Source organism: Spermophilus citellus, assembly GCF_964194105.1.
Source record: "Spermophilus citellus genome assembly, chromosome: 4".
Classification (NCBI taxonomy): Eukaryota; Metazoa; Chordata; class Mammalia; order Rodentia; family Sciuridae; genus Spermophilus; species Spermophilus citellus.
The window spans coordinates 48,486,733-48,504,987 of NC_138185.1; the positions used below are offsets into that span (position 1 = coordinate 48,486,733).

Genomic DNA, 18,255 nt, shown 5'->3' on the forward strand with positions numbered 1-18,255 from the left:
TTCCTCCAGGATTTGCAGATAACTTTCGAAGGTTCACACACCAATGCACAGGATGGCTCTGATGTGATCAAGATCAGAATGATTTCTCAAGTAAGATGGCAATTATAGGGTAGGGGAGACTAAAGAATATTATATAGCAAGTTTTGAACTGAATAACAAAAAAGGTGGATATCAGCATGAAGTCTGAAAGGCAAATGTGAACCACGAGAGTACAACTTCTATACTGCCCCCAGGACTCTTCCCCAGTTTGCTAAGCCAGACACTGGGGCATAGTTTTCATTTAACAAATGTTTATTTAGAGTCTACTATGTCCAGAGTTCTGGGCCCTTTGGACCTAATAGAAAAGCAGAGACAAAACTCTCTGTTGATTTAGGCACTTAGTCTAGTAAAGGGAAAGATGCAAGCATAAGGTAGAGCATGATATAAGCCACACCAGTGCTGCAAAACAAGAGAAAAACTTGAGAGAAATGTGGGCAGTCTGGTTAAGTATTCCTGATGGGCTGGAGTTATAATTCCAAATAGGTGGTCATGATAATCCTCATAGAAAATGTGATAAATTAACAAAAATTGAAAGGCATGGGGGATGTTAACTACGTAGACATGAAGGATATGAGAAGTTAGCCATCAGGACATCTAAGGGAGAGTTGTTCAGGAAGAGGAATCATCACTGCAAAGGTCCTACAGCCAGAGCAGGGGAGGAGAGTAGAGAAAGGAGGTTCCAGAAGGGCATGAGGAGCATAGGTGGGGTGGGAGGAGTAATTCAGCGGGGCCATGAAGACTACATGCAAGATTCCAGATGTTGGGCTGGGGATGTGGCTCAAGCGGCAGCACGCTTGCCTCGAATGCGTGCGGCCCGGGTTCGATTCTCAGCACCACATACCAACAAAGATGTTGTGTCCGCCGAGAACTAAAAAATAAATATTAAGAAAAAAAAATTCTCTCTCTCTCTTTCTCTCTCTCCCTCTCACTCTCTCTTTAAAAAAAAAAAAAAAATAAAAAATAAAAAAAAAGATTCCAGATGTTCCTGAATGAAGAGAGATCCAACCAAAGATTGCAGCCATAGAGAAACAGAATCTGATATACTACTGACAAAGATCACTCTGGTTACTCTGTTGCATAAGGGCTCAAAAATGAGGGGAAGGAGGAAGTAGAAGCAGAAAACTGGTTAGAAGGTTCCTGCAGTGATCAAGTAAAGCTGGGGAACAATAATGCAGTGAGAAGTGCTGAGACTCAAAAGCACTAAGGACAGTGCCCACAGAATTGGCTCATAGGTTGGATGTAGAGTAAGAGAAAGGACAAGAAAGCCTTCCATTTAGAGGGAAGCAAGGTGGGGGCAGTAGCACTTTAGATCAAAATCCAATTTCAGATCTGCTAGCTTTGAGATGTTGCTTGTTCCAAGTGGAAAAGCTAGCAGTAGGCAGGAGCAGGTAGGAATCTGTAGTTCGGAGCAAGTCTGGACTACACAGATGATATTCAAGCAGCTATGCTGAGTGAGTGTAAGAGTGTACAAATAATGGGTAGTTCAATAAATCTAACCAGCTCTTATGTGTTACACACTCACTCCAGAAAAGCAGTCACACCCATGAAGTCCCTAGGAAGCCCTCTGTATACAACTGAAGTCAACTAGGAGAGGAGGGCTCCTGGCATCCAACTCTCCACTTGCTTCACATCAAGTTATGAGGAGCTATGACTAGTGCTTACCTTCTCAATGTCTACAAGCTCAGTCTCATAGATCTCAGCAATAGTGATGTGATGCTTGGCCGCAATTGTAAACCTTCCCTAGGGGGGAAAAACCAGTGTCACACACATATTTTACCTATTTGAATGCCAATCATTTTGGGAACAGGAAAAAAAAAATAAAAAGATACAACTCTAAGCCATCTCAAGGACTCCACCCCACAGCCGCTCAAGCAATGTAATGTCTTACCATGTCTGTGTAAATGTCGATGGCTGCATTTAAGCAGTTGATAGCCTCTGAAGCGTGGGCATTTAAGAAAAACAATGAAAAATCCATTCAGTCAAAGAGGGTTCAGGTGAGCCTGTCTTCTTGGCTGTTATTAGAACGTTAATGAGGTACAATTTGGGGTGAAGGGTGGGCAGGTCAGTTAGTGAGAAGTAAATACTAATCATGCACAAATCTAGATACACCAGCATGGCTTTGTTCCTGGCAGCTACAGTATAACTTAAGGAGGTGTGGCTGGAGTAATAGTGGCTCATAGTTACTCTCAACCTTAAAGTGAGGACTCCAATCAGATGACATACTCTGTTACAAAGAAAATAGACCATAGGGATTGTCACCAAACCGACAAATTATATCTGCTAATAACTAAGTGTAAATGTATTCTTCATTAATATTGTATGGATATATACTAATTTTGGAAGACAGTATCACTTCACAAGAAAGATCATTTCAATAGTTTCTATTCTTCATGGTCTCCAAATCAAAAGCATCTTGAAATGCCTATTCAGACAACCCTTAAGTGAAGTTAAACACTGTGTATAATGCATAAAGATGTTAAATTTTGGTATACTAACATATCTGGAAAAGGAATAAAAAAATCCAATAAATGATAATGCTAATAAATTATATTTTCTGAAACAGCCAAAAATTTTTCCCTCTCACAAAATGGCAGTATTTATACTGCTGGCATGTGATTGGCACCTTCAAGTTTATTGTATTTGATCTAAAAGAGGCAGCAATGTGGAAAAGTTTGAACAAAGAATTAAAAAAGTAAACAACAAAAGTTAAAATTAATTTCCTTTAAGCTATGTAAAAAATATGAACTCACTGTTATAACTTTAAAAATATAGAGAAAGACATTTGTCTATAATCCCACTCAAACTAAGTATCAGTATTTGATGAACTTTTCTTTGCAGTGTTCTTGGATCCATTTCTATGTGCATGAACGTTTTTCAAATATCTAGGTCATGCAATATTGGATTGGTCTCATTGTGGTTCTTCCCCCACCCCCCCATGTGGTTCTTTAATTAACATGTGAACATTTACCAAGGATTCTTTGACTCAGGAATCTTAATGCCTGCATCATATTCTAAAATATTGATGCACTGTAGGTCTACCACTCTATCCCTACTGTTCATGTGGGCTGTGCCCAGCTCTTCACTTTTGGAAAAAACTAAACTGTGATTAACCTTTACACAAAAGCCCTTGATGTTATCTTATTTCTTTATGACATATTTACAAAAGTTGAAATTTGTATGTTAAATAAGATGGGACTACTGAAAGCAAAAAGGGAGGCTCAAGGCACATGGGTGGGAGATAAGTCATGAATACTTTTAATTGCTAACTATACAACCTTTACAAAAATTTACCACTTTATCTAATTTCATTCTTTGCTCAAAATAAATACTTTGAAAAACAAACAAAAAAACACACACCACAAATGAATGCTGTGTGATCAAGAGATGTTTTTATCCAATCTCCTCAAACTGTATCTTAAAACTCACTAAATATTAGGAGAAAGGAAACATTAGAATTTCCCTACATGATAAAGAACATATTTTGTAAAATCAAGACAATAGAAGTCTTAGATAAAATTAAAGGTAATTTCCAAACAATTCTCCAAAATACGTAAATGGAACTTAAGAAAACAGTATTGATAACTAAATAGCCAGGATAAATTTAAAATATTTTCTCTTCATAAAAGCCCCCAAATGATTAAATAATAAAAATTTCTAATTGTCAAAATTTCTGTATTATTCCTAAATACAGAAATTTCCTGTAGTAGGAATGAAAAGGACACACTGACTTTGATATCGAAGGCAACATTGGCTAGTTAGTTAGGCAGAGAGGGAGACGGGCTGCCTCACCTTGAGGGTCTGCCTTCTTGTAAGCATTCCCGGCGTCCACAAAGCTAGTAGCAGAGTCATGTTTGCTCTGAAGTTGCATATGGAGCTTAGCAGCCTGACAAAACGCATTTCCTGCGGCTAGAGAAGAAAATGCCATAGTTAAAACACAGAAGAAAATACCTCCCCCAGAACTGCCAGATAAGGACCCAGAGAAGGTACATTTTCCTGAATTCCAGTTAGAGGCACACATAAATATGGTGTGCACTTCAAGTATTTATTAAAAAAACAACAAAACAAAACAAAAACAAATTAAAAACAAGTCAAAAAGTGAGAGAGTTTCTCCATCTCAGTTTCAGTAGGCTTGCCAAGTGCCTCTGGACAATAAGACTCCAATCTCTGACAATAGCCAAGACCTGGCCTATTCATTTCTATTACAAAATCATAAAATACATATGGACAAGGGGCTTACAGTTATAAACAATTAAAAAAAGGAAAACACTGAGACAAAGATTATTTACTCATGTTTCAATAGATTTAGTTATCATTGTTGAATCTGCTCTACTAGGGAAAGCATGATTAAGAATATTAGTCATAAGTAGTATCCATTGCTAATGCTAAACATGTTTTAAATTTCTTTGTAAGATAAAAATATCCAATTCTGCTAAAGTTTCAGCTGCATCCCTCATTCCAATCCCCTCTTCAGAGGTAAGTACATAATTCTCAGGTGGGTTTCTAAACTTCCATCTTAGGGAAAAGAAGCATACAAACTCTGGAGCCAACCTGCCCACGTTCAGATCTTGCTCTATGTCTCTGTTTCCAATAAAAAGAGTACCCAGAAAGACATGGGCATTGTTATGGTCTAAATGTTAAGGAGTCTCCCACCAAATTCAAATATTGGAATATAATACCCAATGTGATACTGTTAAGACTTGGGCTTTTAAATAAGTGATTAAGAGGCTTTTTTAAACAAGTGATTCAGTCACAAGGGCTGTACCCTCACGATTGGGATTAATGCCCTTAAAAAAGATGCTGTCAGGAGCTGAGACAAGAGGCTGAAGCAGGAGGATTACAAGTTCAAAGCCAGCCTCAGCAACTTGGAGAAGCCCTAAGCAACTCAGGGAGACCTTGTTGCTAAATAAAACATAAAAAAGGGATAGGGATGTGGCTCAGTGGTTAAGTGCCCCTGGACTCAATCCCTGGTACCCTGCCCTCCCCAAAATGCTGAAAGGATGCGACATGCTCCTTTCTGCCATGTGAGGATGCAACAAAAAAGTACCATCTTAGACGGAGGAGAGCAAGCCTTCACCATACACTAAATTTGCTGGCATTTTGATCTTGGACTTACTCAGTCTAAGGAGCAGGAATAGAATAAAGGAGATAATCAAAGTGGATGCTGACCTCAGGGTTGGAGCTGGAACTGGAGCACCCCTATTGGGCTAATGGCAAATTATGAGGCCTCAGGGGATCCCAATGAGGGCCAAGGCCATTGCCAGGATTGTGGGAGGTACCTGAGGTACTTAGAAAAGCAGCCAATTACTGACTAGCAGTTCAGGAATATGCCAGTTGAACAGTAGCTTTGAGAGCTCTACCTTCAAGAATGTAGAAATAATTAGACCTAAGTACAGTGCTTAGAAGGGCCTGGCTCAGGTTATGCCAGTGTTGGACATTTCTATTATTATAGCAAATCTATCCTTAGATCACTGCTTTGGCATGTTTAAATGTTATTGTTTCTTACAACTTCGCTCTCCCCCTCCTGCCAGCATTTCATTTTCAATAATTTATGTTTACTGTTCAGAATTAATCATGTTCTATCTTTCTCTTGCTGAATGTAATACCACAATATTAAGGCTTTCTTGAGCAACTCGATTTCCCTAGATAATAGTAAGTGCTTTAATTTTATATTTTCATGTTCCTACCATCTCAAACTAGCAGCTGACTTACTTTTTCACTCTGAGCACTCATTTCAATTGATACTAATAACGGCAATTCAGTCTTGCCAGAATTGTAAGTATCATTAAAAGAGCATACATTAACATGACAGCTTCTAGGATGTCATTCAATTTCTCAGGCTAAGTTTCCTCATTTGCAAAACTGGCCTAATACCTGTCAGTAAGATCTCTCAAAAGATGAATATCAAAAGCATTAGCTTCATCATTATAAAAGAACTTTTTTTTTTAAGAACTTTTAAAATTACAAAGAGATGCAAGAGGTGTCATGACTACTACCACAGCAACATGGGTTTAACTTCAGAGCCTAATATTTACTAATTCACTTCAAACATAACCAAGAACCCATTATGTTGCAGACACAAATCTAGGCCCTGAGATATGGCAGAGATTAAAAAAACACAAACACTCTGCCTTCCAAGGTTTACATTATAATGAGGACCACCACATAATAAAACACATAAATATGAATGATTAAAACACCACATAATCTATGTATTTTTGCTAGACAGTGATAGGGCACTGGAGGAAAAAAGGGAGTTTCCAGGAATAAGGAGATTGTTATTTTTAAAAGGCATGGCCAGAGAAATGCTGGTTAAGATGTCATTTGAAAAAGGACCTGAGGGAAGCAGGGATAGGTCACATTCTATTTAGCAGAGAAGTGCAGACAGAGAGAACAGAATAAGTAAAGGCTTCAAGGTGGAAGCACATGGGGAGTAATCAGGATGAGGTCAGAGGTAAAGGAGACAGTACCTGAAGGGTGATAAGGAGGTCAGCTCTTATTTGGAATATAAGCTGATGAACCTCAAGTCATTAAGACAAACTGGGAAAGTGCAAATGCATGGAGATGTCAAGTGGACTATACAGGGTGCATCACCACAGACAACAGGCTGGGGGACGGGCTACACTAAAAGCCCCCATAGCTATATAAATGATAAATTATATAACTCTTTCTGAGATGAATTTTTCAAAGAGTAGACTATCTGCTCACAAGATAAAATAAATGACTGGTCTTCTTTGCTAAGAACACTTTCTACATATATTATAGGATTTGAAAAAAAAGAGGGGATGCTGGGACAAAACTTGTTTCTTCTCCATTTTTACCTTTTACCTAAAGTCTACCTTTAAAACTAAACTTAAAAAAGAACTTCAGAGCCAGAAGGAACCTTTCAGATTTATCTAACTCAAAAGCATTTCTCCTTTGAAATAATTTTAAAATTGTATGCCTTTAAGGGAAATGGGAAAACAAATTGCTTATAGAAGGTAAGAGAACCACTTTCCCGCACACTGAAGTTATGAGCCACAGCTAGAGACCCACATTCCCTGCTCTGGTCTAAGGTTATCTCCATCTTCACTCAGAAATACCTTATTTGGCCTTGAAATGTCTCTGTTTCAAGGGGAAGTGAAATGAATTTTTTTTTTTTTTCTTTCTCAAACCAGTGTTAGAAAGGACCATCTCCTCTCAGGAATGAAAAGAAAAATCCTGCTAATTCTGTTATATGTGATTTCACTGAGTAAAGGAATTACTAAAAAAAAAAAAAAAAAATCCTTGGGGGTTATGAGAAGATCCCTAACTCCCCCCATAGCAATTCTTGATGGGCTCACAATCACTTATCTCAGAGTAGGTAATGGTTAAAAATTCCCAACTAATGCTTAGATAAAGAAAACCAGGCAATTCTATTTATCCCACCTGTTTTCAATGAGTTTCACTACAACTTTCATTCCTTATGGCACTGTATGTATTTGAGCACATTAGTAAAAAACAAAGATTACTCTTCCTAATTCCATGCAATTTTAATTCTTTCTAGTTATTACCACAAGCCTACTATATTAGGTGGCTTATAGAAACTAAGATAGATACTGTCTCTGTGCTTCAACTTCAAGCCAGGTTTCAAGCTTGGCTCACTTAGATGGCAGTCCCTGCAGGACTGAGATGGATCTCTGTGGCATGAAGTCTCACTCTTTCAGGGAATACAAAAAGTCACTTTCTCCACAAAATGATTTTAAAGTATTTGTCTAAAAAGCAAGCAAACAAAACATTTGTACATACCACTCCAATTTTTAGCCATCTTGAACATATTTGCAGCTCTGGTATACATTTCACAAGCCTCTTCTATTCTTGTGTTTCCTCTAAGAAAAATTTAAACATGAGGTCACATTTAATTCTAACAACAATCTATATCCCTCATCCTCCCTCCCTCAAGAAACAAGCATTTAATGAGCACTTAGTATGCATCACACAAACATTAGAGGATCTTTATAGCTGTTCAGAGGAGATACTCTTACTATGCCCATTTCTGGTAAGAAAACTGAGGCATACAATGGTAAAGGCACTGCTGAAACCCACATAGCTCAAACCACAAAAATGAGTCTCAAATCCAGATCAGACTGAATCCAGAGTCTATACCCTTAACCAAAGTCCTTTCCATTTAACTTTTTTTTTTTTTTTTGAGAGAGAGAGAGAGAGAGAGAGAGAGAGAGAGAGAGAGAGAGAGAGAGAATTTTAATATTGTTTTTAGTTTTCGGTGGACGCATCATCTTTGTTTGTATGTGGTGCTGAGGATCGAACCCGGGCCGCACGCATGCCAGGCGAGCGTGCTACCACTTGAGCCACATCCCCAGCCCCAGTCCTTTCCATTTAGAAAAACTCAAGGTGTCTATCAATCTGAGTAATTAGAAGTATTTTTCCCAAAGGAGACTGAATTTTGAAGGATTAAGATACTTTTACCTTATTATTCAAGAGTTTACCACTATATTTGTTCAGATTTAAAAATAAAAATAAAATCTGAAGCCAGATGACAAGTGCCATGCTGTATTACCTAAGTTAGCCATGCTGTATTACCTGCCAGAGGTAAGCCCTTCTCTAATGTAGAAGTGGCCTCAGCATAGCCCCTACTCAATACAGAATTGCATTTTGCAATATCCTGACCACAGGGTCCTCCATTGCTGCTTAAATACGCACAGTTCTGTAAAATTATTCACCACGTAGCTGATTCCACTGAGGGACAGTTTTAGCTGCTCAGAAATTTCTTCTTACATAAAACCAAAATTAATCTTTTGTAATTCCCCCTAGTTTCCTAATTCAATTTTGCTTTTACTAAGCTAAAGTTACTCTATAAAAGACAGTTACCTATCTTGTCTATCCACATTATATAAATATAAAATAACCAGAGGAAAATCAAGACCCAGTAGACCCTAACTGTACAGTACACATAATGAGAAACTCAGAGTGGAGTGTAGACATTAAGGACTCAGATAGGAGAGGTCAAGGCTGACCTAAAGACTCGACACAATATGAAAATGAATGAGTGCAAACATATGTGCCATGACCTTAATAAGCTCTGAGCTCCAGCTGAGGGCATGCAGCTCTGGGCCTGTATGTGTCCTGTTGCAGAGTCAAGGCTGAATACACAGGGAGGACCAGGTGTGACTAACCAGATCTTGAGCAATAACTAATTCTTTAACTTCTTTGTGCCACAGTTTTTATACATGAAAACTGAGGTTATTATGAGAAGCAAAAGAAATAATCCACATATAGGTGCCATTGCAGAGTTTCACCCAAAGCATGTCCTTAATCAGTGTGGTTATTATAAACTAGATCCATGCATTGAGGGTATAAAAACCTTTGGGAATATTTGTACATCATTCACCTCATAAGGAATATATATGTATAAAGAACACTTACTAAATAATAAAAACCACCCAATTCTAAAACGAGCAAAAGTCTGATTAGACTTTTTTCCAAAGTGTATACTAGTGGCTACCAAGGACAACATCATATAAGTCAGTATCATTAGCCATCAGAGAAATGCAAACAAAAACCACGTGGGCAATACCACTTGGCTTCCTTGAGGATGGCTACATTCAAATAAGAGGAGTCTTGGGGGAAGACTGGGGGGAAAGGAACTCTCTCGTAATACTGGCAGCAATGTAAAATGGTGGAGTCATTTTGGAAAATGGTTTGGTAGTCATTCATAAGGTTAAACACTGAGTTACCATGTGACCCAGTAATTCTACCCCTATGCACACATCCAAGAGAAATAAAAACATAAATGCACACAAAAACTTGTACACAAATGTTCACAGTAACACATGCATCATAATAGTCATAAAATGGAAACAACCCAAATGTCCATCAACTTGATAGAGGACACATAGGCAGGAGCAGTGGGAACATGAGGTTAGGAAGTAATTCTGTAAAATGGGCCCATGTGCTGACCCCCACGGGCTTTCACCTGCAGCCCTTGCATGGCTTAAGTGGATAGGATATGTGTAATGTTTCTCAGCAACCTACCTGCTATCTGTAGGAGAAATGCAGGCCCTGAAATGCTGATAAGAACACAAGTTACTCTAAAGCAGGAATTTTTATGACCTATACACAAGACTAGAATCCAGAATTCAGAAATATAAGGATAATTCCTCCTAACCACATAATCTGTAAGAACAAGTTCCAATTAGGTCTTGTCAGCATGGGCCCAAAGTGACTTAGAGTTATCACGGCAATGGGGACTTGAAAGTCTGATGTCATCCTGCTGTCAGTCAAAAGTAAAGAGATGGACCTGGGTGTAAATGACTCTCTGGAAACTTCCATGGGGAATAACGGTGACATGACGAAGAGTTCCATTTCCCCAGATGTGAAGACTGAACCCCAGGCAACACAGAAAGTAAGTTGTATTTAAAGGATACAAACATTTCTCCCTGGAGGAAGAAGGGGTCCAGAGATGATATATAAAGAAGTGGTATGTCCTGCCCCCTTTATATATTTTAGATAGTTTTTGCTCTCCTGCCCTCTACTCCCTGCCCCCCTTATCTTTCTTTTTTCCTCTCCCAATCCTGGGCCAAATAGTGGAGTGACCTAGGAAGGTAGCAGCTCTGGAGGCATTAATTAACAACTCTTACAATGCCCAGCAGGGAGAACAATCTCTGAGGCAGGTTGGAGGAGTAGGGGGAAAGGGCTATGGAGATGTCAGCATTTGATTTCCTTTCCTTTCCAACCAGCCTCCACCTTCCTGATCAGACCAAATTATTTATTATCTATACTGACTGTCTTTTTGTCCCCTGGCTTAAACGGACTCTCAATAAGACTGACACACCAGGAGGCAAGCTGTCCCCTTCCTCTCTGAGGACCCACTCTCTAACCCTCTATTCCTTCTAATAAACTTATGCCTGTTACTCTCAGCAACTTGTCTGAAATCTTTCTGACTTGATCCCAAGTATTGGGGTTTCAAGAGGGGCCTTTGAGCTGCCTCAGGTTCCTGGAAGGTCCCAGCCCTGTAACAAACTGATGAATAGATACATAAAATGTGGTATACACATACAATTAGAATATCACCTGGCAATGAAAAGGAATGTAGTTCCAAAACATGTTACAATAAGGTTGAGCTTTAAAAACATACTAAATGAAAGAAGCCAGTTACATTGTGATTCCACTTGCATGAAATGTCTACAGTTGGCAAATCTATAGAGACAGAGTGGTTGTGTGGTGCTATGGTTTGAATGTCTTTATCCCTTTTAAAACTCATGTTGAATTTATTTAAGATGAGAGATGAGGCCTAATGAAAATTGTTTAGATCATTTTAACAGTGCTCCACTTTACCTTTTGAGTACAGCCCTTGCTGCTTATTTTAAAAGGAACATTTTTCTCTCTCGCCCCGCCCCCTCCCTAACCCTGGGGGCAGGGTACAAATGTACCTGGTGTTATCTGTGCTCCACTGAAAGGAGATGTCACCAGAAGACCTAGGAAGTGACTATCTCCTAAATTAACAAATGAATTTCAACACACCATCAAGTACACTTGGGACCCCCTATAAGGGCATACCTGGAATGTAGCCTTTGAAGAGCTTCTTTAAAATAAGCCCACTGATTTCTCTGATGGGTAGAATCACAGCCTCTAGGACTGAAGTCCCCTGTGTTTCTCCTTTGCTAGCAAAGCAATAAACCTTCTTTTTCCTTTTTCTCAAAACCGTGTCCTCATTATTGGATTGGCATTGGGGACAAGGACCAAGCTTTTGGTAAATTCATGATGAATGAACTAAGCTGCTATACAATGGATTTTTTTTTTTTTTTTAAAGAGAGGGGGGGGAGAGAGAGAGAGAGAGAGAGAGAGAATTTTTAATATTTATTTTTAGTTCTCGGCAGACACAACATCTTTGTTGGTATGTGGTACTGAGGATCGAACCCGGGCCGCACGAATGCCAGGCGAGCGCGCTACCGCTTGAGCCACATCCCCAGCCCCTATACAATGGATTAAGTCACTACATAAAGGGCCTGTGTGAGTGGGTTCTCTTCCGCTTTTTCTGCCATGTGAGGACATAGCAAAAAGACTAAGACACGTAGTACCTTGATCTTGCACTTCCCAGCCTCCACAATTGTGATATAAAAATTTCTGTTCTTTGTAATATTACCCAGTCTCAAGTATGATTACAGGAACACAAAACAAACTGACACACCAGAGCTGGTGGTGTTCAAAAAATGTATGTTTAAGAATGACAGGTAGTGGGTACACTGTTTCTTTTTGGGATGAAATTGTTGTGATGGTTGCAGAGCTCTGGATATACTAAACAAACAAACAAATCCCTGGACTATACACTTTAAATAGATAAATCATATGGTATGTGAACTATATCTCAATAAATGCTCCCCCCACTCCTCAAAAACATTTGGGGGTTATATTACATGGGGAATGACAGGGGGGCCACAAGCCACACCAAAAAGGATGCATCAGAATAAGAAAAGCTTTCTCTCACACTTTCATGTTCCCTTTTTTTCCATTTCAAGTCTACATATTTAAAAAAACAATTAGCCAATAGGTTTCCCAAATGGAAAGTTCCCAATATGAGAGTCTTCTCAATCTTAGCCATAGCTCAATAGAACTAAGGAAGACAAACCTCTTGCTTCTTTCTTTCTTCCTAAAGAGTACCAGGAATCTTGAATTGCAATTACAGTGCAATCATTCTTATTAAAAGTTTCTAAATAAAACTAGCTTAATTAAAATGTACATTATCCTCCTCTAAAAAAAAATTAAAATCCACTATTCCAAATCATTAAGATGGACCCCTTGAGGGGGAAGGTATAAACAATGCTGATTTTGTCTTTCCTGTCCTGCTTCTCTTCTGCTCTGTTATGTAATTGGTAAGAACACTGGGTAGATTGTGAGTTTTGGATCTGTAGAATGAAGTATGGTGGTCCTTTTGTTTTAAGCAGCAGCTCCAATGTTTAATAGCATTTGATAAGGAAATTGGAATTCTTAGAGTAAGCATATGATGTGAAAACACCAAGAATTAATCCAGAAACGAGTATACGAGAATCTGTGAAATGCCTGTCACTCACAACACCCTTTGCCTCAGTTTCCTCTTTCCTGTGGTAGGAACATCATGTTACAGGGCCCTTGCAGGATGCAGAGGTTATGTGAACTGCCAATGCTACTAATGATGCCAGCAACCTCCCCTCACACTTGGACCTGTCTGCACCCTCTATGTCCCATTGTTGCTTTGGCCCTCCTCATTCTTGTACTTGCCCATCAGTTACATTTTGTATTTAAAGACCACTCTGTACAAAAGCCTGTGATCACAGGAGCAGCCCTGAATCTTTGCACCCACCCCCACTGGCTGGAGTTAATATTCTGATTCAGTGTTGTATCTCCCTTACAAGAAAGTAAGGCAGGAATTTTTGTCTGGTTTACTCATGGTTGTATGCGCTGTCAGAGCAATTTGGGATTGATAAGTGTTTCTTAACTAAAGAGAAATTTTGGCTTAAAAAAATAAAATAAAATGTACATTATCCTATTATTGTTACCAAAAGCTCGGGCCTACCCCAGATGCCAATTCATGACATTTTAATAATAAGGACATGGTTTTTGAGAAAAAGGAAAAAGAAGGGTTATTGCTTTGCTAGCAAAGGAGAAACACAAGGGAGTCCAGTCCCAGAGGCTGTGATTCTGGCCATCAGGAGGAACAGAGGGATTTTAAAGTAACTCATTAAAGGTTACATTCCAGGTGTGTTCTGGTAAGGGGTCCCAGGGTGCTCTAATGGTATGTTAGATATTCACTTCTTAGATCCTTTGGTAGATATCTTCTTCCTGTGGTGGGTGTGTTCAAGGACAATTAACTAGGGAAAGCAAAAAGATAACACTGTCTCTCTAATCCTGTCAGGGAGGGGAAATAGAGGAAAAAAATATGTCCTTTTGAAAATAAGCCTCAGAGCAGCAAGGGCTATATATTCAAAAGGATAAGTGGACCACTGTGACATTATTTTCAGAGATAGAACGAGCTAAGAATATTAAAATTTATACATTATGCTAGGTTTTATACCTGATATTTTCACATTATGTCATTTTCATTATTACAACAACCACAGCTTTTGTGCCGCCATAATGATGCGCTTGAATGTCCTGGCTGATGTTCTCAAGAGCATCAACAATGCCAAAAAGAGAGGCAAACGCCAGGTCCTTATTAGGCCGTGCTCCAAAGTCATTGTCCGGTTTCTAACTGGGATGATGAAGCATGGTTACGTTGGCGAATTTGAAATCACTGATGATCACAGAGCTGGGAAAATTGTTGTCAACCTCACAGGCAGGTAAACAAGTGTGGAGTGATAAGCCCCATATTTGATGTGCAGCTTAAAGACCTAGAAAAATGGCAGAATAATCTGTTCCCATCCCGTCAGTTTGGTTTCATTGTATTGACAACCTCTGCTGGCATCTTGGACCACGAAGAAGCAAGAAAACACACAGGAGGAAAATTCCTAGGATTCTTTTTCCAGGGATGTAAAACATTCATATAGTAAAATGCCTCACTGGACTCTCTTTCTAAAAAAAACAAAACAAATAAACAAACAAACAACAACAACAACAACAAAAGACACCATCTCCATTTTAAAGATGAGAAAATGGTATCTGGAGGTCAATGGCCCACAGTGGTTACCAGCCTAGGACAGCAGTACAGGCTAACTCTCTTGACTTCAAAGTTAGTGATTGCTATAAAAATATTAAATGACCCTTGAAACAGAAGTAGTTTCACTTTAAAAATACCAAAGAAGATTTACTTGTTTTAAACAGAACATAACTAAACAGAACATAACTATAAAACTTAAAAATAAAAATGTATTTTTGAAATTACTCCAATTGCTTTGCTTTACACATATGAAAGCTAGTTTTTTTAAGTATTAAGAACAATATTCAGAATTCAAATTTAATTAATCCCATTGATTGCTATCTATAGAGCCCCACAGAGGGGTAGAAGATCTTGAAGACAGAAATGACACTGTGAAAGAACCTATCTTATCTGACCTTGAACCACCATTACCCTGAAGCTGAAGTGGAAAAGCCCACTCAATTTCAGGGGCAAGGCAGACTCCCTCTTTTTGATCACGCTTATTGAGCAAATACTTGACTGAGATCAACACCTGCCAGAAAAGACTCAGGAAAGAAATACTTTGCCCACAGAGAGAATGCTGAGGAAAACACATCAAACTTCAGGGACAGAAGTGGTCTATGAGAACACATCCAACCTCACTACATTCCTCTAATATTTCACCAAGGGGCCAGTAAACACAGCTAGCAAAAAAAAATTAATCCTCAAATACTCTGAAGTCTTGATTTTACCCCATCCTGAGTAATCACTGTTTTGGAGCACTGTATCACACTGGCAACTATAGTACATACTATTTTAAAACTGTGGGTGGGAGGAGGAAGATATCAAAGTAGATGGGTGGGAATTAATGGCACACACATAAGAAGATGTACCTGTAAGAAAAAGGTGACAACTGCAGAGGTAGAAATAAAGATGCCTCTAAAATCACAAGACCTCAGAAGTAGAAATATCTCAAAGGGTACAATGACAGCATTGTGATGATATGCATGTAGAACCAGAGAAAAAATTCAGCTCCATCATTAGGTACCCTGAAGGAATGTCAAACCATATCAAAGAACTAAAAATCAGGAATCACTGTTAGTAGTACGTGGGACATAATGTAGGATACACAGGTGGGGTACCCTACCACACAAGATAGTTTCTCCTCTTCATTATTTACCAGCAGTGTCTCCTTAGCCACTAGGATAATCTCTGGGTTTAGGGGACCAGCATAGGGCCTGCCCAGGCCACATGACAATGCTGACTGCTTAGTAGTACCTGGGTGGAAAAACCTGTCCACACTACAGTTTTTAAAAAGTTTTCCATATGTCCCTGAAAGCAATAAGGAAATATAGTTAAGTATTCAGAACTAGAGGGACAAATTAAAAATCTGTTTAAGTATTTATTCAATGATAGAATCAACTCCAAAAGCAATTTATTTTCAGTTGATGCTTTATTTCTGTAAATCACACTTGATTATTTTATTTCTGGGTTTAACATATTTCAAAAGAGTCTAGTTTTTTCATGAGATAGAAAAAGTAGAGATTTTTGCAGCTGGGGAGATCGTGGCTCCAGGGGAACACTGTAAATAACGGCAGAAGGCAAGATATGGAAATCAACCCAGGTGTCCATCAGTGGATGAATGGATAAAGAAAATGTAGTAGATACATATAACAGAATATTGTTCTACCATAAATAAGATAAATAAGTCAGGCACAGAAAAATTAATATGTGTTCTCATTTATAAGTGGAAGCTAAAATGTTGATCTCACAGGAGTGCGGAGTAGACCAGTAGTTAGCAGAACTTGGGCAGGGTGAGGATAGAGAGAGGATGGCTAATGGGGTACAGGTGGATAGGAGGAATAACTTCTAATGTTCCACAGCTAAGTAGGATTTAACTCAATATTTCAAAAAAGCTAGTAGAGGGGATTTTGAATGTTCTGACACAAGGACAAAATTTTAAGGTGACAGATATGGAATACCCTGATCTGATCCATTATATTGTCTACATGTATTGCAATGTCACATTGTACCCCATAAATATGTATGAGTGCAAATTAAAAATAAAAAAATATATATTTTAAAAAGGTAGGCAGGAGGGAGACTCTTCAGAATGCTAATATGAATTCTTAAAGACTGTTACCAGAAGACTGAGGCGCTTTTGAAAGTTCCTTTGTCTTTTCATTAAATTGATGATATAGAGGCTCAATGCACACTAGCAAGCCCAGGGCCCCAGCTTTAGTCTGACACTTCAAATGTACAGTCATTTATCAGCTGCTTGTTCTCATAAGCAATCAGGATGAAGATAGGAAGAGAAACACTACCTGGCCAGCAGCCAGCACTGTGTCAGTGAGGTGAGCAGCTCTCAGTGATACGCCTTGGATTCTTGGATTCAATTCTGAGAACATTTCACTTTGTTTATGTAAGAAAAAACTAATTATAGATTCTCAGACACAGGAAACAATCTGAGACATTTAAGGACTGTTTGACAAAAAGTACCTGTGTTGAGGCATAATTTCCTGAAATAGTTGATGAGAACAGGTATGTCAAAGAAAGTTAGCTGGACTTTACTTTGGCAACAGTTCCAATGTTTCAGCTTGATAGGCAGAGCAGTCATTTTTTTTATGGAGGGAAATATAGACTGGATCTAGTAATAAATAAAATCAGGATAAATACATAAGAAAGCTAAGAGTAGCAACTATCAGGTGAACTTAGAAATGGCTGTTGCACACAACTTTACTTGCCAACAGTAAATTAAAAAAAAAAAATATACATATATATATATAGTTTTTGTTGGACCTTTATTTTACTTATTTCTATGTGGTGCTGAGAATTGAACCCAGTGCCTCACACATGCTAGACAAATGCTTTACCACTGAGCTACAACCTCAGCCCTACCAACAGTAAATTTTAATGTTTATAAAAATTAAATCTTTGAACTAAATTTTCAATCTTTAAAAAAATAATTGATGATTTTTCAATTTCTGGTGGGGTTCTTTTTTTTTTTTTTTTTGGAACTGGGGGTCGGACCCAGGGCTTTGCGAATGCAAGGCAGACGCTTTGCCATTGAGCTACATCCCAGCCCTGATTTTTCAATTTCTAAAGGATGATATTGGCTAAATACACAAATACTAAACCAGATCCAACAGAGCCCCTGCTAAAGTCAGGAGGGAGTTGTGGCTAAAAGAGGGGAGTACAGAAGAGTCCTTGCAGTGGAGGTTCAGTGACAGTATTCCTTACTGAGGGTTAGTCCCATCACAGTGAGGAAAGACCAGGAGTAAGACCTGGAGGGTTGGTGCACTACAGCTGGAAACTGAAGAAGGGCCTTTGCTAAGGGTGGCCATCTCCAGAAGACACTGCTTCTGGCACAGAGGGGTCAACTTACAATGAGGAGGCTGCTCTATGAAGCCTTGCAGTGAAAGGAAGGCAGGCAAACAATGGAGATAAATTCAGAATCTTGGGCTGGGGATGTGGCTCAAGCGGTAGCGTGCTCGCCTCCCATGCGTGCGGCCCGGGTTCGATCCTCAGCACCACATACCAACAAAGATGTTGTGTCCGCCAAGAACTAAAAATAAATATTAAAAAAAAATCTCTCTCTCTCTTTCTCACTCTCTCTTTAAAAAAAAAAAAAAAATTCAGAATCTTTCCAAAAG

The 18,255-nt window shown here is 38.8% G+C and overlaps 1 protein-coding gene and 1 pseudogene across 5 annotated transcripts in view; one reads left to right on the forward strand and one right to left on the reverse strand.

Annotated features, from left to right (window-relative positions):
• The window catches only part of NAPB (NSF attachment protein beta), a 48,079-nt gene that overhangs the window by 21,304 nt on the left and 8,520 nt on the right, over window positions 1–18,255 (reverse strand). For 2 of the 4 annotated variants that reach the window (XM_081293166.1, XM_081293165.1), the window contains exons 2-5: window positions 7,804–7,883; window positions 3,829–3,945; window positions 1,928–1,974; window positions 1,702–1,779 (exon numbers count right to left, since the gene is read on the reverse strand). In XM_081293166.1, the coding sequence (XP_081149292.1) occupies window positions 1,702–1,779; window positions 1,928–1,974; window positions 3,829–3,945; window positions 7,804–7,883 (322 nt within the window). The remainder of the gene's footprint in view (window positions 1–1,701; window positions 1,780–1,927; window positions 1,975–3,828; window positions 3,946–7,803; window positions 7,884–18,255) is intronic. The other 2 variants (XM_081293167.1, XM_081293168.1) reach the window with 2 other exon arrangements.
• LOC308648430 (small ribosomal subunit protein uS8-like) lies at window positions 14,113–14,550 on the forward strand (annotated as a pseudogene). The gene has a single exon. The product of its transcript is annotated as a small ribosomal subunit protein uS8-like (transcript).